The sequence below is a fragment of the Benincasa hispida genome, chromosome 5, assembly GCF_009727055.1.
Source record: "Benincasa hispida cultivar B227 chromosome 5, ASM972705v1, whole genome shotgun sequence".
Taxonomy (NCBI): domain Eukaryota; kingdom Viridiplantae; phylum Streptophyta; class Magnoliopsida; order Cucurbitales; family Cucurbitaceae; genus Benincasa; species Benincasa hispida.
Window position 1 is genome coordinate 61,022,595 of NC_052353.1, and position 22,874 is coordinate 61,045,468.

At 34.5% G+C, this 22,874-nt stretch overlaps 1 protein-coding gene across 2 annotated transcripts in view; it reads right to left on the minus strand.

Moving 5' to 3' along the window:
* LOC120077764 (nuclear-pore anchor) overlaps positions 1–22,874 on the minus strand; it is a 93,083-nt gene that overhangs the window by 52,533 nt on the left and 17,676 nt on the right. For both annotated transcript variants that reach the window (XM_039031771.1, XM_039031772.1), the window contains 7 exons: positions 10,913–10,990; positions 8,625–8,734; positions 6,062–6,167; positions 5,819–5,911; positions 4,038–4,086; positions 3,332–3,435; positions 3,195–3,263 (listed from right to left, as the gene is read on the minus strand). In XM_039031771.1, coding sequence (XP_038887699.1) covers positions 3,195–3,263; positions 3,332–3,435; positions 4,038–4,086; positions 5,819–5,911; positions 6,062–6,167; positions 8,625–8,734; positions 10,913–10,990 — 609 coding nt within the window. The remainder of the gene's footprint in view (positions 1–3,194; positions 3,264–3,331; positions 3,436–4,037; positions 4,087–5,818; positions 5,912–6,061; positions 6,168–8,624; positions 8,735–10,912; positions 10,991–22,874) is intronic.

Here is a 22,874-nt window from a genome sequence, read left to right on the forward strand (position 1 = left end):
TCGCTCTCCAAGTCCCATGTCGCTCAAGCTTCAATTTCATCTCTTTGTCAACAGCAGTCAACAGTTTCATTCAGAGAATTTTGTTCATTGGATTTTGCTTTTTTTCCTATTCTTAGGGCTGGTCCTTTCTTTTGATCTTATTCTAGTTGTGGCGAATTTTCCATTGTATTCTCACTATTATTTTTGTTTCTTTGTACTTTGAGCATTAGACTCATTTCATTTTTTCAATTAAAAAGTCTCGTTTCCTTTTCAAAAAAAAAGATTATCAGGAGTAGAGGCGACATGTGCAGAGGGTGACGGCATCTTCTGACCCTTATTCAACAATCTTCTGCATTCACATTTCGTATGGACAGGATTATGACAATAATAGCAAACACCACCTCCTGGATTTGATCTCCATGAATAGTAGTTGGATCCATTAAACTTGTGTTCGGTTACTTTTGACACCATAGGAACAATCTCAGACATTACTGGTTTCTTATCAACCTAATCAAAAAAAATAGACACTGGACAGCAGAAAATCAAACCCTAATTTACCGAAGAGATGTCTTTACAACCAGTGAGTATATCTATATATCCCAAACAAACACACCACCAAGAAGAGTCAACAACACTGAAGAAACCCACAGAAGACGAACAAAAAACGACGGTGCATGCGCCTACACGCGCCGGCGCGTGGACGGACGGCAAGATGGGACAATCAGTGCGTGAGCCTCAGGCACTAGTCAGATGGAAACCAAACTTTGGGGTTTTGTAGATCGACGGCTAGGCTCCCTGTTGGACTGGGCGGTGTCAAATAAAACTGCTTTTTCTTTTCGGCGGCGGCGACGGCTGATGACTGCGGCGGCGGTGACTAACGACGGCGAACGAACCAAAGACGACGACTGTGAGCAAAAGTGTAAACTCACCTCTCCACAAAACTCTAAACGTATCACAAACAGGTTCTAAATTCTCAAACCCTAAAGTTCACAAAACCCTAAGTTTGTTTAAAGAGCTCTGATACCATGTAAACTCTTAGGTTTGAGAAAGAATCAGAGTACTTTATTCATTCACCAAAGATATGAATATATACAAGTGTACAAAGCATAGAAAAGGAAAATATCACAAAATATTTACAAGAATGGAAAACCCTAACTATAAAATTATAATACTCACAAAGTGTACCTTTGAGTCAGTAATTTGATCATTAATTGTTGGAAAATTTGAGAGGGAGGTGGAGGCTTTACTCACTTTTAGTAACTAAGTCTGGTACCTGGACACGAACACAGTATTCTTCTAGAAAATCAGAGATCAAATGTAGAGAGAGTCTTGTAGGTTGAGAATCTTTTCCTTGAAAAGTGCTTAAGATTTGGCTTCAATGGTTTTTAGTACTTGTCGAGAGAAAGCGAGGAGCTCGGGGACAAAGTAGTGGCAATCTCTTTATCCAAAAGGTTTTTGGAGAGAGATGCCTCTCCTTTATTAAATGTGCCAACATCATTAAGCATTGAAGATTTAGCTTCTTGAAAAGAGGAATTCGAGCCACCAGTAACAATATTAGAGCTGAGGAGGATGGCCCGTTGAGATTCCTTTAGAAGCATTTCAAGAGTCATCTTACCTAAACTAAAATGGGGCTACCAGAGTTGTCACCAACTTGAGTGACTTTAGAGGTCTTCTCAAACCAGCGGCCGCCAATTTTCTCTTTCTTCAATAAAGACACTTCTTTACCATTGCATCTTTTAAGCACACCAATTGTCTCCTCCCTTTCTTTTGACTTCATGGGGACATTTGAAACAGGGGAAAATACCAATAAGGATTTCAACAACTGAGTAACTTCCTTTGAAAGGGTATCTAAAGGACTTCTCAAAAAGCTTAGCATATTTTGAATAGAGGAACGGACGGTCATATCAGGATTTAGAATACAAATTACTGCAAGCAATTCCTTCATCCTACAGAGCTTGATTCACTCGAATTAAATCAATGAGATTAGAAAAAATTTTAACATATAACTCTCTTTTAACAAATGATGGGGGATCAATAATTTGAATATCACCAAATTTCAGAAGATATTACCGAGCGAGACATCAATTATTTCAATTGTTGAGGGCATGAATCCATACATGTTCCTTTTCACTTTAATTTTTGCTTTAAAAAAGTTGAGAAAATTAAGCTTTTCTATTGCAGTACTTTCAAGTCTCCTGAAATAAGCTCTGACAGCTTCAAACATGCTTCTTCTCCAAAAGTCTAGTGGAAGGTTTTTGAACTTGATCCAACCTCCATAACCTTTTGTAAGCAATGGCCGACTGCAACGAAGCTTGTTCCATTTCTTGAAGAGCAGATGGAATGGACCAATTTCTTGCCATTTCCTAGGAGACTCCATCAAAACCTCTATTCTATCATGATCATGCTCAATCAAAGCATTTTCAGCACATAAAGGATTAACGGTAACTTTGGTTTGGAAAGATTTTTCCGACAACTTAACTATCTCCTTCCGCTCATTAAACGCAAACAATCTTGATATAACCCGAAGGTGTCAAAATCTACATTAAACACATCATAGTTTTTTTCGAACCCAGAAAGCATCCATATTCTATTTTTCTATCACTAAAACAGAGACTTGTGTCTGACTCGTCTTTTTATCTAAGAACCCGTTCAATGTCGATGTGTTTGGAATAGAGGATGAAAAGTATTTCCTTCCTCTATCTGCATAGCTTGAGCTATGTTCCTCTAAAGTGGGAGACTCTGAGACTTCCTTATTCAACTGCAGGACTTTCGTAACATTGATCAACATTATGAGGGAAGGGGAGAGAAGAGAGGAGGGAGGAGAGTGCACATTGACCTTGGCTTTTAATCGTTTTAGGAGGAATGCTACTTACAGAAAAAACAACCTAACATCGAATAAATTTCAACACCAATATACACCAAACCTGCTTTTAAGCATATAATACAAATATATAAGCTAATAAATTTTCTTCAAGTGTGAACCTTAAATATTTTTAAAAAATTGTGTTATATAATAAATGTGTCTTTGCCACGTGGGTGAACTAAATTTTTAGACAATGGCATGCTTCGCAAGTTATAAGTCTTCACAAATTAGTGGACCTTACCTTCAACGGAATATAATGTGATATAACGTGTGTGTATACACACTCACATATGGGTAGCAACATCTTTATGCAATCAAAAAGTTCTAGAAGAATAATGCTATCTTCAATTACCTGTCTTGAAAGGTCAATGTTCTCTCTTTGAATTAACAAGTAATCACGCTCATGTCTCTTCAAATCGGCCTGCAAAACAATTGTATAAATCCAACAAATAAAATACCAGGGACAAGTCACTGCTGACATATACATACCTTCAATTCCTGAAGAGTTTTCTCCAAAATCGCCTGTTCAGATATAGAATTCTGCAATTTTTGGTTTAACAGGGAATATGACTCGATCATTCTCTCATGTTCCGCTGCAAAAAAAATGTGATAAGTAATCCAAAAATCAAAATGGACAATGTCAAGCCAGATATCAAAACATATCTATACAAAATTCCCAGCAAGGACTTGCAGGAAGATGAACAAACATCCAAACTAGAGCTAGATAAAGTAAAATGTGATTGTGAAATGATGATTAAATTCAATGTTATCTTTTGAATAAGGGACAATTCTTCGTTAATAAAATGAAAAGAGACAAATGCTCGACAGATACAAACTCCATAAGGGAGTGAAATAAGGTAACCAGAAACAGTAATGAAAACAACAATAGAAAGCTTGAACATTATAAATAAAATATGACCCAATTAGACAGGAAAAATAAAAGATCAGTTTATGATGTTATCTAACACTTATTTATTTTGTTTTTCCAAAAAAATTTGAAAAACAAAGGGGAAAGAAAGAAAGAAAGAAAAAAGAGGCAAAAGACGAGCAATTCAAAAATATTGAAAGAAAAAGTAAATACAAAAGATCAGAGCGTGATTGATAATGAAAGAGGGCAAATAAAATCCTGAAATCAAGAAGTAGACGGCTTGCTAGTACATCGGGTTTACTATTAAAAATTCCCTTAGATATGTACCTCTTTCCTCCAAAATGACTTCTGCTTTATCCTCTAGTTCATATAACACCTGTGGGAAACAAAAATTGAACTTTCAAGAGTGGGTATGATAACCATCAAAACTAAGACCAAACCTTTCAGAATTTTCAAGAAGACATTACTTGGTGTTTAGCATCTGAAAACAACAAATTATCACCGTTTAGGGTGAATTTTAACCAAACAAATAAACAACCCAGGCAAATCATTCAAAATTTCTAATGACAAACATACAAAAACAAGAGAAACATTTCTACAGGCCAGCAGTTTTTTATAATATAGGTAAAGGAACTTTTATTAAGCACCAAAAAAGAACGGCAGAAGGTTGAGAGAAGGTAACAACAGTAAGAAATTGAATCATTCAGTTCGTTGGGATGTGATTTTTTTATCCTTGTTTAATGGAGGTCTGGGCGTCTGTGGTCTTTTTCTTTTCCTTTTTTTCTCTTCTTTTTTTTTTTTCAAGGGACGCAATTTGCCATGCTGACTCTTCTTTTAAAATTGATTTCTTCATTCGTTGAGCATTATTTCAAACCAAAATGGTTACATCTTTTACTACTGGGATGAAGCTTCTGAATCTTAGAAAATTCTAGCCAGAAGGGGTCTCAAGGAAGCTGAATTCTTCTCTTGCTCATGTTACTGCTATCCTCTCTTTACTTTTCTTTTTCTTTTTTATGGAAACATCTTTCATTTAGAAAAAAAATGAAAGAATACACGAAAATACAAAAAGAACGCCCACAAAAGAAGAAAACTTGCAGAAGAAAGGGGCTTCAACTATACTAGATAGATCCTATAGAATAGTTACAAAAGGTCTTCGAATTTGAAGCCTAGAAGGAACTGCTATCTTCTCTTGCTTTTGCTACTTGTCTTGATTGGGATGATGCTAAAGTATGGAGAATTGATCCCTCCTATATATCTTTTTGATTTAGTCCCTACATTTCGTCCGTAGCCCAACTCATATGCCTAATATAATGTTGTCCCCGTCCATTTGTGTTCTTTGTTGGCAGGCAATGGAGGATAAGAATCATCCTTCAATTTCCTTTGTCTGCACAAAGGCTTTAGCACCTTCTATTCAATATTTCTCTATCACTTTACTAAATTTGAGCCCCTCTCTGTAATGTGGTTTTTTGTGGGCTCAGTTATTTAAATGCCCTTGTATTCTTTCCCTCTTTTTTTGCAATTGAAGTTGATCTTCCTATAAAAATTATGAAGATGTTAAGTTGATTGGCCTGAAATCCTTCACTGATGCAACCAATTCTTTTGTCTGAATCAGACAGATGAAATTCTACTTAAACCCCAAATTTACATGACCATTATTGTGAAACTCCTTAAACAACCGGAAGAAATCTTCTTCCAAATGCTGCCAAAACTTCATTAAAATTTTAAATTGTGGTCTTTTCACAACTGCTTTTGTGTACATCACCATCATTGTGACTCCTTTTATGTGTTCATAACTCCTTTTCCCCCTTAGAGCACTGTCTTTGTCATCTCATTCGTCTGAGTGGCCTTTTCATGGAGTCACATCATTCATAATTCTAGTTTGCAGGTTAACAAAACAAAAAAGGAAAAGCAATTAAAGAATCAAATTTTTAAAAGAACTACATCCATCTAAAATAAGAAAATATTGAAGCGAAGATGTTTTTTTTTTTTAATTATGCATAACATTAAAATGGGCTTTTAGGCTCATTGATCTCGACAATTGTTTCATTGTAACAGCATAAAGAACACAATTGATGAAAAAATTAAATAAATTGCATGTGAAAGCATACCTTTTGCAGAACTGCCTCAGCATCTTTCCTTCCCATCTGCTCGTGCCGCAAAGCGTCAACAGTCTCCTGGTACTTGGCATACATTTTGGCTAACTAGTAGGAAAGAAATAAGTAACTTCCACTTAAACCAGAAATAGATCGATAAAGATACTGCTAGCATCACATATTTCTAATTGAACAACAAAACCATACATTAAGAACATATAAAAAAGCAAATAACAACAGTGAAAACTAAAGACTCACACTCCAACCATCACGCAAAAGCGAAGCAGCTAATGCTGTCCCAGAAACACCTACAGGAACCCTGGGGTCACCAACCACATCACTACTTTCCTTCGCGTTTATCAAACTATGCCAAAAAAGTTTCAAGAAGAATAATTTGGCATCAGTTCAAACCACAAAAACAGAATTAAAGAATTATTTAAAGCCAGATTACACAAGATCCCATTGAGAACCATCTCCAACCATCACACAGCATTAAACAAATCACATACTTTATCCTTCACAAGAGACAACAGATGAATACAACACCAAACTGAAGTCCAATAATTTAGGGACCTTATCATACCAAACAAATTTCAGATCCATTTCTCAGGATTCTCGATACTGAATTGTTCTCCCAATAAGATTTAGTCAGGCTAAAAAAATCTTTTGCCCCTAATATTGAATTTTACTCCTGGAAAGATTTTAACCAGGATTACCTTTCATGTAGTTTTTGTAAACAGAATCAGGTGATAATTCTTCAGTAAAAAAAAAAAATCTTCAAAAAAATTCTTCAAGACTTCGACCAGATCAAGCTCTCAACACCTCTGATATTTCATTGCCTAATTCAAAGGTGAAGTTCATCAAGGAGGTGTCAAGCCACTTGAATTAAGAGCACCATTTGCTTGAAGACGAATCGGATGATGATTCTTCAGTAAGTATAAGCAGTGAAGAACCTGATATCTTGGCTTAGAACTCTGTTCCAGAAGGGGTGGATGATTTCATTGAAGAAAATATACCAAGGCTATATACAAACTCTTCTGGGGAAGTCTAATCGGCCTCAATCATGTAAGTTCTCTTTGATTGATCCATCCCTATCCTTAATTGAGGATTGTGGTTTGACGATTGGTAGAGCCGCTCATCCTAATTTTCAGCAGCACTGTTGACTGTTTTGCTTTGAAAAGTGATAAAAATCATTTGCTCTTTTTGTTCTTTTGATTATATCTTGTATTTTGAGCATTATTCATTTCATTAATTTAATGAAAAGGTCTTGTTTCCATTTCAAAAAAGAAAAGTGATAAAATAATCACTTGGATAGAGGCCTGTGATAGATCAAAACGGACAGAACTGTAAAGCTCAACATCCATCATATCTGTAGTTAACTTTAATCAAAAATCAAGGAAAGAGGTTGTGGTTGGCTTTCTCTTCGAAGCTATTTGACGTTCAAGGAGGGTGGTTGGTGATCTTGTGGTTTTGGTCTCCACTTCTCAGATGGATGGTGATCTTGGTATGGAAGGCTTGTAATAGAAGCTTCATCATGGGCTTTTTATTTTAGAAGTTTGTTGGAACTTGCAGATATTTTCGTGTTTCATTAGTTTCTACTTGTCTCTCCGGACAGCTTTGTGGTTGCTCCTTTTAATTTACGCAATTGGAGGATGGGTTAGGGTTTTAGTTTTCTTTTAGGTATCTTCACAGAAGTGCTATTTAAATGCCCCGAAGGATAGCACCACCTCATCCTCATTCATCTCTTTACTTCGCCATCGGTCATTTTGCAGTCATTATGCGTTGGTCTCAGTCCCGGTTGTTAAACCTCATCATATCTGCGTCCAATGTTTATTTATCTTCGGCATGCCTTAAATGCATGAATGAGTTCAAGTTTTTTAGATTTGTTGATATTTCTGATCCAACTGTTTACTGTTTTAATTTACGCAATCGGAGCATGTTGGAAGATCTTGTTATCTATTTTTCATCTGATTTGGGTCTTTGGAGATTTCTTCAAAGAATTTTGGTTTGAGAGGATTCAAAGGGTTTATATGTTAATACCTCCATTGGTTTGTTCGCTTTGAAGCTACAAGGATCTTGGCTTTTCCTTATTATCCTCTTTCTAAGATTGTGTATTTTTCTAGTCAAGTTTGTTTGTTGTTTGGGTTTTTTCTTCTGGATAACCTTTGTTGTCATGATTGGTTCTCTTGGGACTGTACTTCTTATGTTTTCTGGCTCTTCATTTTGTATTCTTGTATTTTGAGCGGTACTCTCTTTTCATTTTATCAATGAAAAGTTGTGTTCCTTAAATATATATATATATTCTTCAATGCAAAACTTTTGGTCCAATGGAATCTTCGCCCTACTTTGGAATCTATGGTTTGAAAGGAACTCTAGAATCTTTTGTGCTCAAGAAACTATTTGTGACCTTTTTTAGAGTTTTGTTACTCTTTTTGCTTTTACTTGGTCTTCTACTTCTAAATTCTTTTGTAACTTTTAAATTCCTTTAAATAAACACAAGGAGTTGGAAGAACATTTTAAATTCCATAAATTTTGAACTCTTCAACATGTACTCCTGAAAAGAAGATTATTGGAACTAGGAGTCAATTTTTGTAAGCCTTTTTAGTCCCTACAGGTTGAAATTAATATCTTTCAGTTCCCATTTCGAACTTTTTTTTTTCTTTTCGACAAGATACAAAACTTCAAATTAAATAAGTGAAAAGAGACTAATGCTGGAAGATACAAACTCAAAATTTGGGTTCAAGAACCCATTTCGAACTTGATTAAGAATTATAAAAACAGTATAAAAGGGACTTATTACAGAATGAGGAGTATAACATACGCATCTGGAGCAATGCTGCTGAGGGGAAAAAGAGTGAGTTCATTCTTTTTCCTAGTAAGCTCAATCTCTGCTTCACACTTTTCCAGTTTCATTTTCAAATCTGTAGCCTCCTATTACCGATCACGAAAAGAAAATAGTTACAGATTATCAGAATAAACAAAGAAAAGCAATTTCCATATAAGAAATAGAGGTCACAAAATATAACCACGAAGTAATAGAGTCAGTAGTGCAATCTAGACCACAAGTTTGACAAAGAAAAGTATCCAACTACTATGAGCAAACAGATGACGCAATGGCAAGGCTTAAGCTTAACTTAATCAATCCCAAAGTCCACAAATAACTTATCCCACAAAACAAGTGGCACAAGAACAAAACAAAAGAAAAGGAAAAGATACAAATTTTTTTATAGAAACAACGGACTTCAACAGAGAGAGAGAGAGAGAGAGAATACAGGAGCATAAAAAAGCGAAGCCCACAGAAGCTCTACCAAAGAACCCATCATAACAGAACACACGCCCCAGCAAACCACAAGAAATGACTCTCCTTGCTAAAATGTGGATGAAGGGTGACAAGATTAATTGGTCAGAAGTCCTTGACCTACTAGCACTTTCCTGCTTCGGGATGAGGCACACAAACATCTCCATAATAGATCTATTCACGATACCCCTCTCAAAGAACTCTTTGAAAACTCCTTCCAAGGTCCCAATTATCTTTTTCATGGGGGTAGAAGCTGACAAATATTTTAGAGAGAATTCACGGTAAAATTATTCGAATAAATAAAGGACCAGCTTCTTGAAACAAACAAGGCTGCCTCCTTCTTTTGAACTAAAAGTCCTAGCAAATTCTGAAAATCCAGCATCTTATCTTGTGAAAGCGAAGAAACAAAATATTTCAGGAGAGAGTAGCACTATCCCAATGGTTGAATTAGCTCATAGAATTATAATCAACAGTGGGAGCAGTAAAATATTGTTTTCAGCAAGAATTCTCTCTAAAATATTTGTCAGCTTCCACCCCCATGAAAAAGGAGGTTTACTCAGCCATAAGGAAGTCCAAGTGTTCTAGACACATAAAGATTATTATTTGAAGCTCAACGGGTCTTCAAATTGCTTTGAAGTACTTCAACAAAACAAAATACAAAAACAAAACAAAACAAAAAACAAAAAACAAAAAACAAAAAAACAAAACAAAAACTACTATCATTATATATCCCCTTCCCCCTTCCGTTTTCCCTCTTAGTATGATGTTGCTGGTTGGTCCTTTTTTGGCACCCAAGTCAAAGTTTTTATGGTTACACGTGGTGAAGTTATATCAAAAATATGGTTTGAAAGAAATTAGAGGATCTTTCATGATAAATCTCTTCCTCGGTCAGATACTTTGTTAGTTTCTTTTATTCTATGTCTTGTTTTCTTCTGCTCCTTTTGGAGTTTGTATCTTCGAGCAACGACCTCTTTTCATCTACTTAATGAAAACCTACGTATGTAGCCCAAAAAAATAATAGCCATTAGCCAATACAGTACAAATGAAATTTTAGCTGTTTTTTTCTAATTTATTGCTTTCCAATCAGATTTAATGCTTGTGTCTGACCACCTTTTCATTTTCCTCTTTCTTAAATTTCCTCTCTATTCTTTCTTATAGTTATTATTTAAATTTATTCCTTTTAGATTTCAATACGTGTGTCAAGCTTTCCGTATTCCTCTTTCTTTCTATTTCCTTTTTTCTTCATTCTTCGTGTTCATCCAGACCTTTTTCTTCTTTTTTCAATAGTGTCAAACTGTTCTGTTTTCTTCTTCCCATCCACAATAATCATCGTCGCCAACTTCTCTAATTGTTTTGTTCATCCACGCTAGTCATCGGCGTTGTCTTCTCCGCCTTCTTTTTCAGTTGCTTCATCTATGCAAAATAAATTGCTGGTATCGTTAGTTTTAGGTTTACTTTTCTATTTTGTTTTATTGATATTGCATCGGCTAGTTGCAAGTCTGTTCCATTTGTACTATTCAACATTTTGAATCGTACATTTAATCTCCTTTCTGAATCAAAGGCATGATTTGAATGAATTGCCCACGTTACAATACAACTCATGTATTGTACGTGTTCGTAACAATGCCTTTTGACACTATGTGAACAAAATATATGTTACAATGAGTCATAACTGAGAGGAAATAACTGCATAAATTCCTGCACTTGCTTTCAACAATAAAAGTAAAAGAAGCCTTAGTTGAGGAGGGGAGGGGAGAGGGTTGCTTGTTAGCTTCTTCTTGTAAAAGAAGCCTTAGTTAATAAGTCCATACCTCTTCCAAACGATTTCTTTGAGATTCTTCCTTGGCAAGCTTCTCTTTGTAATCACTCTCAATTTGGCTCAAATGTGTCTAGTAGCAATTGCAAAAACAAAATAAAAATCAGAAAGAATCATAATTTGATAACTTTTGTAACCTTTTTAGAGTCGAATGTCTTTTTCTTTTCCTTCATTAACAAGATATGAACTTTCCTTTGATTAATAAAAAGGAAAAAAAAATGTCAATGAATAAGAACAAAAGATAAGTGAAAAAGGGAAAAATAAGAGAAACATGAGAGTACTTAGATTCTCAGAACTTTGATGATGAAGAGCACAAATGGTATGGAGGATATTTTTTTTTTTTTAATAAGAAACATAACTTTCATTGTATATGGGGGATACTTATGCACCTCCTACATGCCGTACTTTACCTTGTAACCAATAATGAGAATACTAATGTAATAGGATTGGAATAATTTGGTAAATTCAAATTAATTTTGATTAATCCTTGATAAATTACATTTTAGTTTCCTAATTAAACTTTGGTTTCCTTTTCGTTATCTTTTTAGGATCCTATCTTACATTTAATTCTCTATGAATAGAGGACTCTTCTCTAGTAAACAACTTTTGATTCATAATAAAGAATTCTCCTCTTTATCTCTTTAGGCTTCAAATACCAACGTCAAAGTTTGGTAACTCAAACTTTCAAATATATCCACAAACAATTGGATATCAACAAATATTCAAGAAAAAATCATGGATATCACAAAATAAATAAATAAAAATAAAAATAAAATAAATTTGTTAAAAGTTTGTGAACTTCTTAATAAAGCATTCAGAAAACTTATTGAAGTCCTAATCAATCATTTTAAGCATATCTATCATACATATACATTAATATAAGAATAGACGGTAAAATAACAAATTTTTTTAGCATTAATCTCTATTCATTTTTTCAATAAAAAATTTGTGTTTCGTGTTTAAAAAATGGAAAGTAAATCCTTTTATAGAAAATGATACGAAACTTTTCATTAAAAGAATGAAAAGAGACTATTGCTCTGAGATAAAAAGATACAATGTAACGAAACGATAATAAACCAAAATAAGAGACTTAAAGCATAAAAATAATTTAAAGCAAAAACAGAAAAGTAACTTAAGCAGTGAACCTAAAACAAGAGCTCATAAATGAAATCTTAGAAAGTAAACTAGTATGTTAAGAAATGAACGAATTTTATTGATTAATTAACATGTCTTTTTTTCTTTTCCAAGAACTGAACTCTCATTCATTAAGAGAAAATGAAAGAATTAAAGGCATATAAAGAAAAGAGAGCACACAAAAGGGAGGCAATCTATTAAAAAGGCCTCCACTCTAACAAGATAAGACCTAAAAAGCATGGACACTTTTAGTTTGGCTAGCATGTCCGTGTCCGACACATGTCGGATACTTGGACACTCCGACACTTTTTGGACACATATCAAAAACTTGTTAGTGCAATAGATATGTTAGATACTAGTTGTTCAAAGCCAAAATAGGACCAACATTTGGTATACATGCATCAAACACTTCTTACAAAGATATAGATATACTAAGTCAACATATATATGATAAAAATAATAAAAGTTGAGAGCAAAAACATCGAATTAATTTTTTAAGCATAGAAATAAATACAACTCATTGACTTTAAAATTTCCTTCTCGTTTAAAAATAATATATATGTTAAAAATGTATGTTTTTTTTTATAAGAATAACAACTTCAAGAAAAAAATTAAAGAATACATGGGCAAACAAAAACACCCCGCCAACAAAAGCAACCCCTTACAAGAACAGAGTCCAGCTACACAAAATGACACCTATAGGGTAATTACAAAAGGTCTTTGAAACCGAAGCCCACAAAGAAATGACCAAACTTCACTAGGGTCTTTATCCACACCCCTAAAAGTCCTACTATCCCCCCCCCCCAAAAAACCCAAACAATAGCGGTATGGAGGATATATTGCTTTGCTTATTAATTAATTATCCGCAAGCCACGAAAAGCAATCCTTCTCCCCCCTAGGTGAAATGAGGAGTAACTCCTCAATCGTAGTAACAACATCTCGCTGACGAGCGAACGGAATGCCAAACTCTTGGACAAAACGCTCCCAAATAGAGCTAGCAAACTCGCAACGCCGAAGAATATGATCCAAATCTTCCTCCACCTTTCGGCAAAGGATGCAACAGAATGGCCCAACAAGCGAGGAGAGCTTCCTGGAAAGACGATCCATCGTATTCACACGGCCATGTAACACCTGCCAGGTGAAAAACCTCACCTTCCTAGGAACTTTAATCCCCAAAGGACCGAAAAGACCAAAGCACCTAAGGAAGGATGGTCCACAAGACTATGTTTTAATAAACGTATCTTTGGCGTATCTGTGTCCTAAATTTAAAAAAAAAAATGTCGTGTCGCCGTGTCAAGGTCGTATGGTATTCGTGTCTCGTATTCGTATCTGTGCTTCTTAGGATAAGACCAAGCGAATAATTACCAAAAAAATTCTTGGTCACAACGTCCGAAAAAGACACGTAGAACCAAATACAAAGACGAAACCTCACATAGAAGCTTCTTAAGCCCTCTAAAAATTATGTTGTTTATTTCTCCCCAAACCACACACACCCCAACTTACCACGAAAAGTAGGATGGACCAGGAACTCCTCTAACATCACTATCCAACCTCTGTGCCTAGCCAAACTCACACAGAGCCCTTCCAAAAATCGACCCCAAACTTAATAAGCAAAGCAAAACTCCGAATGAATGAGATCTATATTCTCAGCCGCTCTCCTACACAAGATGCAAACGATGGGCCCATCAAGCTGGGAACCCTCCTTGAAACCCTATCTTAAGGATAGTTTGGTTTAAGGTTTTGTAGATGCCTGGAAATAAGGGATGCCCGAAAATAGTATGCTTGGGAATAAGATGTCTAAAAATCAAAGATGACTGTGTTTGATTGTACATGAGAAATGCTATCAGAATTTTATGAACAAAAATTATGTTTGTATTTAAATTATGAAATTAAACATGATAATCTAACATAATTTTAATAGATTAATTATTTAAATGGTAAATATCATTCAATGCATTGATAAAAAAAATAATTAATTAAGAATCAATAATAACTTTAATTGTAAATATTTGAAAATTGGGTAATTTAAATTTATAATTAAAATTAACCAATTAAAATTTAACGAATCTTTATTTTAATTAAGTTTAATCAAATAATTAATTAAGTACTATAATACAATACTTAATTATTTTTACTTAATTAAGTTCAACAGTAGTAATCTTTATTTTAATTAAGTTTAACCAAATAATATAAGAAAATATATTTTAATTAATATAAAAAGTGATTAAAAAAATGAGATAAAAATATGAAAATATCATATACTAATAAAGAATATCAATAAAAACACTAAAAAGAAAGTTTTATAAATATGATATATTAATAATGTATGAAGTAATAAAAATCCATCACAATAAATAATTAACTAATTATAGGTAATCAATAAGCAATTAATTGTGGTAATTGAAAAGTAAATTTTTGTACTAACTTGGTTTAACTAATCTTGTTTTTTTAAATGTTTAGTTTTCTTTGCACAAATCTGTCACAGAAGCATCTACCTTGATTTCTGTTTCTTTCGACTGGATTGACTTCAACAAATAAGCATCCTCTATGACACTTAAGCATATGTTTGTTGAAAATGCTCTCTCCTCTCTCCTCCCCCATCCCTTTCTAGCACCATTCAAACCGCCCCTCCGATCAATCTCCGACTAGCCCTTCTCCGTCCGCTTCCTCTCTTCTTCTCCGATACCTCCCTTCACATCCGATTAATCTCCAATCCTTCAATCTTTCCTTTCCTTCCTATCTAACCACCTTCATACCCGCTCCTTGCCATTTTGATAGATTACCTTTTTACCAACTCCAATTTCCACATCCTCATTCCTTGCACCCATCGTTTCTAAACTCATGGAGGTGAAAAGTTGTAATATCTGTGATCACTTCTTCTGTATGTGGAAAGAAAGCATTGGTTTCTACATGGAAGATATGAAGAAAGGGCAAAAAATACTATTCTCAGTGCCTATGGCGCATTGGCTAAAGACTAGCTTGAAAAATTATTGAATAGTCCAACCTTCGGATTCTTCTTATTAAAGGAAAAAGTCGATCAAAGTGTCATTCGCCTTTCAAAGTTCCGTGTTAATAAAGATTGGTTTGTAGAGTGGTTGGTCTGACCTTCAACAGGAGGAAGGAAGAACCTTCATATTCCTTACGGCGATGGTAAGCCAGGTTGGCAAGAATTCAATGACATGGTACATCACATTTGAATCGGAGATTGAGAAAATCTATCGAGTCTAGAACCTCTTCCTCAACAGAAAAACAGAGTATCAAGACCTCTGAACAGGGTATGCAACATCATTGGGTTATTAAAAATTCAGAAGTATTCCAAGCAGATTGTGATAACCTTTGGGTTGTCACACGCCTATTTGAGTTCCATAATTGGCTAGAAATCACTAAAACACTCAAACTATACTTTCAATCAAATGTTATAATCAACCCATTATATGCAAAAAACGCACTAGTTGCAATGGATCGTTGTCCAATGGATAAACTAATCGAGAATCCTGGCAAATGGTAGAAGGTAAGCTCCTTCCACCTGAAATTTGAAAAGTGGGCCAAATTCACTCATAGTAGGCCGTTGCATTCAAAAGGATACGATGGGTGGTTATCAATTAAAAATCTCCCTCTCAACTACTAGAATAAACAAACTTTTGAAGCTATTGGCGCTTATTTTGGTGGTTTGGAGAATATTGCGATTGAAACTTTAAATCTTCTTAATGTCTCAGAGGCCAAAATCCAAGTGAAGAAAAATTTATGTGGATTTATCCTTGCAACGTTAGAAATTTCAGATGAAAAGAGGGGTAATATCTTCTTGAACTTTGGTGATCTCTTGTCAATTAACCCATCCAGCTTATGGGAGATTTATTCTTGTTTAACTTCACAAATCCAGTTGACATTGTTCGTTTAAATCAAGTTAGGAAGGATGAGGCAATAGAATGTGATTCATTAAGTCCTAAGTTCGAGTTTCTCCTTCCATCAAGGTGCAAGCCAAAGTTTTCCAGAAGCCCAGGCATCAGTGTTGAAAAAGAGCTAAAATACATCTCTCAGATTGAATCGGAGACTAACCAGAGGTTTGCTTGTAGTCAAGATTCCATTGAACACACAAAACTCGTTTCCCCAAGATCAAACCATGTGAACACACTCAAGAAAAAGAAGAAAGAGAAACACTTCAAGACAAAAAGATTCATTGGTCGTTCATATTCCGAGCCACCTTAAGAAAACAGTTCGACTTCCTGCCAAATGAACCTTTCTTTAAATTTTCGGCTTGTAAAAAGCCTTTGAGAGAAGTCCAAAGGTCTCCCCTATTTGATAAAGAAGAAGGATCGATTTCAATCGGTGGAAATGAGAAGTCGGGTGGGCGCTCATTGAATACAACACCATCTGTTAGCCTCCCTCAGAATAAAACTTCAAAAGTCGAGAGAAGATTGCAGTCTTCGAACTTTAGCTCATTATTACTCAAACCTCAGAAAAGTGAAGACCCTTCAGGTACTCGTAATTCATTTCACACAAGAAAACCCCACTTACTCCAGCCTCTCAGAAAGCACTTCACCCAGAGAAACACTTCCTTTTGCAACTCCTGGACAGCCATAACAAACCACAATTTGCTTGAAAACTGTTGCATCAAAGCTCAAATTCTTGGTTTCTTCAAAGTCATGTCAGATAATTCTACTACTAAAGATAGATCTTATTTTTTCAAATTTCAAAATTGCGGCTCAAGCGTGCCATTTGTGCGAGGTACCCCGGATTCTCTACAAGACATTCAAAGTAGACTCTATAGTTAGTGCGAGTAGTGAAAAAGTAGAGATTTTAGAAGTAGAGGAATTTGGGGAGGAGGAAAAAATTTTGGATGGGCATTATAATAACTTGCAACTCTTATTTCACTCAGAAGAAGATCAAATAGTAGGCTATGCTGAAACCTCCTACTTTCAAACAGTAGAGAAGAAAGAGATACCACAGAAACTTATCTCAGTAGTTGACAATTGTGAGCTTATCCTTGGGTAATTCAGTCAAGAGCTCCTACCTCTCGTTGGCATACTATGAAGATTCTATCGTGGAATACAAGAGGTTTAAGAGATGTCTCCAAAAGACTGGCTTTGATAAGAAGCTTGAAGAATATAAAGCCAAACTAGGTTTTAATACAGGAAACAAAGAGAGAATCTTTCGACGTAGCTTTCATCAGGGAGTTATGGAGCTCCAAATATATTGGTTGGGTTTTTGTCAAAGCTTTTGGAAAATCTGGAGGTTTACTAAAATGTGGGATGAAAGCAAGATTTCGATTATTAAAATACTGAAAAGAGGATACTCATTATCGATTAAATGCTTGACGGTCAGTAAGAAGGTTTGCTAGATCACTAATGTTTACGGTCCTAGAGATTACGAAGAAAGAAAGTTTATTTGGCCAGAATTGTACTCTCTTTTGGCTTACTGTGAAGAGCCTTGGTGCATTGGTAGATATTTAACATTACTAGAAGAATTCAAGAACACTTTCCTTTGGGGAGATTAACAAAAGGTATGAGAAAATTTAATAACTTCATTGCTAAGGTTAAGCTAATGGAAATGCCTCTTAGCAATGGATGTTTCACATGGTCACGCGAAGGCTTTATCATCTCTCGTTCTCTTCTAGACAGATTCTTAATTTCAAATAAATGGGATGACTTATTTGCTAATACTAGAGTGCCAAGACAAACTTGTACATTCTCATATCACTTCCCCATCTTACTTGAAGTCGGTTCCTTTGAGTGGGGACCTCCACCATTCAGATTTTGCAATAGCTAGCTGGACCTATAAGAAAGCTGAAAGAGCACTGAATACTGAAGTTCAAAAAGGATGGGCTGGGCTTTTCATTTCCTCCAAATTAAGAAAAATCAAGTCGGCTTTGAAGTCCTGGCAAGTTGATTTTGAGTCTAAAAAGAAAAAAGCAGAAGCCTTGCTAAAAGAAATTGAAAACTTAGATAATGAAACAGAAATGTACAAAGATTCCATTCCGGAACTGATATGAGAGTTTCCTTGAAAGCTGATTTGTTATCACTTTATCGTATAGATGAAAGGAATTTAAGACAGAAAAGTAAACTAAATTGGTCGAGTTTGGGAGACGAAAACTCTAAGTTTTCCATAGATACTTAGCAGCAAAGAAGAGGAGAAATCTGATTTCAGAATTGATTGATGACCAAGGGCTGCCAACAAATTCATTCAAGGAAATTGAAGACCTCATAATAGGCTTTTATGCTTCATTATACTCTAAAGATTCAAGCATTAGAGTCCTTCCCCTCAATCTGAATTGATCCACTGTCTCTCGAATCCTGAACACCTTGCTAGTTGCTAGATTTACCCAGGTGGAAATCAGAAATGCTTTGAAGTTGTTGGGAAAAATAAAGCTCCCGAGCCAAATGGCTATACGATAGAATTTTTCCTAAAATTCTAGGAATACTTCAAAGATAATTTTGTGGAACTTTTTGAGAATTTTTATGTCAATGCTAGACTAAATTCTTGTGTTAAGGAGAACTTCATTTGTTTGATTAGAAAAAAGGAAGGCGCTATCTTTGTAAGGGATTTTAGACCAATTAGTCTAACCACAATATCTTACAAAATTATAGCGGAAGTGTTAGCTGAGCGTTTAAAGATAATTATGCCAAGCATAATTGCTCCTACACATAGTGCTTTCATTGGGGGGAGACAAATATTAGATCCAATCCTTGTAGCCAATGAAGTGGTTGAGGAATATCGCTCCAAGAAGAAAAAAGGATGGATTCTTAAACTGGATCTAGAAAAAGCCTTCGATCGGATTGATTGGGTCTTCCTCGAAAAAGTTCTTGCTGGAAAAAACTTCGATCCTAGGTGGATTTCATGGATAATGGGATGCGTTTCTGGTCCATTATTTTCAATTTTTATTAATGGAAGACCAAGGGGAAGAATCAATGCTACAAGGGGCAGTAGACAAGGGGACCCTCTCTCACCTTTTCTCTTTCTATTAGTCAGCGAGGTTTTCAGTTCTTTATTGGCCAGACTTCATGAAAAAGGCAAGTTTGAAGGTTTTGTGGTAGGGAAAGATAGAGTCCATGTCTCCATCTTTCAATTTGCCAATGATACCTTGATTTTTTGTAAATATGAAGATGAAATGTTAGAATCTTTAAGAAAGACTATAGATTTCTTCAAATGGTGCTCAGGGCAAAAGGTTAATTGGGAAAAATCTGCTTTATTTGGTATCAACATTGATGACAGCAAGCTGTATGCAGTGGCGTCCAAGTTAAATTGTAAGGCTATTCACCTCCCTTTTATGTACCTTGGGTTGCCTCTAGGTGATTTTCCAAAACAAGTTAATTTTTAGCTTTCGGTGGTTGAAAAAATTCAAGGAAAATTGGAAAATGGAAGAGATACCAACCTCTCTATAGGTGGCCGTGCTACTCTTTGTAAGTCTGTCCTTTCTCATATTCCTACTTATTATATGTCAATCTTCTTGATGTCGGAAAAGGTAGCCCTAATTGTGGATCAATTATCAAGAAACTTCTTTTGGGAAGGACATAAAGGAGGCAAAATAAATCACTTAGTCAAATGGGAACATGTCTCCAGATCTCAAGCAGATGGTGGCCTTGGTCATGGAGGCCTCAAAACAAAAAATCTAGCCTTGTTAGCAAAATGAGGCTGAGATTTATGGTAAAAGAAGATGCACTTTGGAATCAAGTTGTGAAAAGTATTCACGGTAGAAGCTTGTTTGGGTGGCACACCAGTGGAAAGGTTAACTGTAATCTTCGTAGTCCATGGATTAGCATATCAAGGACTTGGTTAAAAGTCGATTCGTTGGTTGCCTACAAACTAGGAAACGGAAGAAGAATAGCCTTTTGGCTTGACCCTTGGGCAGACATTTTACCCCTAAAGAGTCTATTTCCAGGACTATTTAGTTTATCCCCGAATCCTAATGCTGCTGTCTTCGATTTTTGGGATTCCTCAACCGCTTCCTGGTCAATTAATTTCAGAAGGTTGTTAAAGGAGGAAGAACGCGTTGAATTTCAATCTCTAATTGAGTTGTTGCAGCAAACTCAATTACACAATTTGCTGATAGGCGAAGTTGGGAGTTAGAAAATAATGGAATTTTCACGGTAAAATCCCTCATAAACCATCTCTCTAAAGCTTCCCCTATTGGGAAAAGATTGGATTCTGCACTATGGAAAACCGAAAGCCCAAGGAGGATTAACATCACAATCTGGATTATGCTTAATGGTCTCCTTAATTGAGCTTCCCTCTCACTGTCTCTCTCCGCAGGTTTGTCCCCTTTGTTTGGCAGATTCAAAAGACCTACAACACCTTTTCTTCAACGGCAGATATGCTCAAAGCTGTTGGCATCTCTTATTTGATTGTTTCAATATTAGTTGAAGTTTTGGTAATATGTTCAGGGCTAATGTGGAACAGCTTCTCATCGGCCCCACTTTCAAAGAAAAATCAAGATTGATTTGGACCAATGCAGTGAAAGCTTTGCTAGCAGAATTGTGGTTTGAAAGAAATCAACGCGTTTTTCATGACATCGCTTCACCTTGGATGTCCCGCTTCTTCATGGTGTCAACCTAGTTAAGATGTCCCGATACACTCATTGATCCTTAGGATTCAATTTTGTATCTTCATTGTACTATTCCTCTCACTTTTTATTGTCGCATTTCATTACCTTAATGAAGAGGTTAATTTCCTTTTCAAAAAATAAATAAATAAATAATCTTAATTAACTAATTGAATATATTTGAGATATTGATTACTAGTTAATTAACAAATTCAAGAGAATAAATAATTACATTCATTTAGTGAGGTTTGATTTGTAAAATTGAATCAAGTATATTTTAGTGAAATATTATTGAGTTATTCAAGTTCAATAATGAATTGCATTGATTTTTGGTAAATTAATATCAATTAGTTTACAAAATAAAGGGCAATTGTTTTAAATGGCAAAACTGCTAGAAATATTTTCAGTATAGTAAAATGTCACTGTTTATCAGTGATAGACTGTGAGATTTTGCTATACTTGTAAATAAGTTGGCTCATTTTCTATAATTGAAAACATCCTTCAAATTAATTAATCATATTCAAAATAAAAAGTAAATGAATGAGTGGGAAAAGAGAAAGTTCACCCTTTTTAAGGGCATGGAATATTGAGAAAACAGGATATCTGGGAATACAATATTCTCACATCCAACTTAGAAACCATGTACCAAACAAAGGTACCAGAAATCCTTACCCATTCCCATCCTAAATTCCCTTGTACCAAATAGCCCCTTAGGGGCCGTTTGGTTCAAGGTTTTAAAGATGCCTAGGAATAAAGGAGGTCTGGAAATAGGAAGCGTAAGAATCAAAGATGACTGTGTTTGATTATGCATGGAGAATGCTATCAGAAATTTATGGAAAAAATCATGTTTGTATTTAATTTATGAAATCAAACATGACAATCTTATATAATTGTAATAAATTAATTAATTAAAAAATAAATATCATTCAATATATTGATAAAAGCTAATTAATTAAGAATCAATAATAATTTTAATTACAAATATTTAAAATTGAGTAATTTATAATTAAAATAACTAATTAATATATTTAATGAAAGTCATATTAATTATAATCTAATACTTAGTCATTTTTATAATCAATAAGTTCAACATTAGTAATCTTAATTTTAATTAAATAATATAAGAAAATATATTTTAATAAACAATATATTATTTAAAAAGAGGAAAATGAGATAAAAATATGATATGATAATAAAAAAATATTGATAAATAATACTAAAAAAGTTCTATAAATATAATACGTTAATAATGAACGGAGTAATAAAATTAAGCACAATAAATAATTAACCGATTATAAATAATCAATAAGAATTATATGTTTATAATGAAAGATCAATTAAAATTAATCTCTATAAATAATTGCTAGATTATTAAAAAAAATTAAAAGACAATAATTAATCAATTATTACTGTTGAAGAATAAATTTTCATACTAACTAAATTTAACTAATCCTAGTTTATTAATTAAATATATTTAAGACATTGTTACTAATTCATTAATTAGCATTCAATCTTTTATTGTAAAAATAAGCTAAGTAAATATTTTTAATAGATCATTATTGATTTATTAAAATAAATATTTATATTACTTTTGTTAAATTAATATTAGTTAATTAACTATTTACAAAATGAAAAAATAGATAGAGAGGGGAAAAGAGAAAACCCGCACTTTTAGAAGGGAATAGAAAACTCGTCTTTGAGAGATGAGGATGCTTGGGAATAAGCTATCTCTTTGAAATCCGTGAAACAAACCTGGGTTTTTATGTCTATGCTAATTCCCATGCAAAAAACCCTCCAACCAAACAATCCCTTAGGTGTTGATTCTTTTGTGGATGGTTTGTCATACAAAAAACTTGAGCTATCTGAGAACTTTTAACTTCCACAACAAGGCAAAGATCAAATCACTCCAGGAAATGGATTAGTTTCACAAAGAAAAAGAGGATCTACATGAGAGCGGTTCAAAAGTAATAGGGTTCCAAAACGAATATCCTCTCTCCCTGGCAACAACAAAACTCTCCAAGCGTTGATAGAAGAACAATAATGAAGGAGAGGTCGAGATAAAGGTTTTTAATATGATATGTGAATGCATCTGTGACCCTAAATTCTTGGCCTAACTCAAGAACTCATGCTACAACTTTCTAAAGTGAGAAATTAAGGTATATGGTTTTTTTTTCAGACACCCAAAGTAGAAATTAGGGTATATGCTGGTAATAAGGAGGGAAGAGAATTGCAATATATCAAGAATACCAACAATATATCACGGTATTGGTAAAATATAGATGGTTTT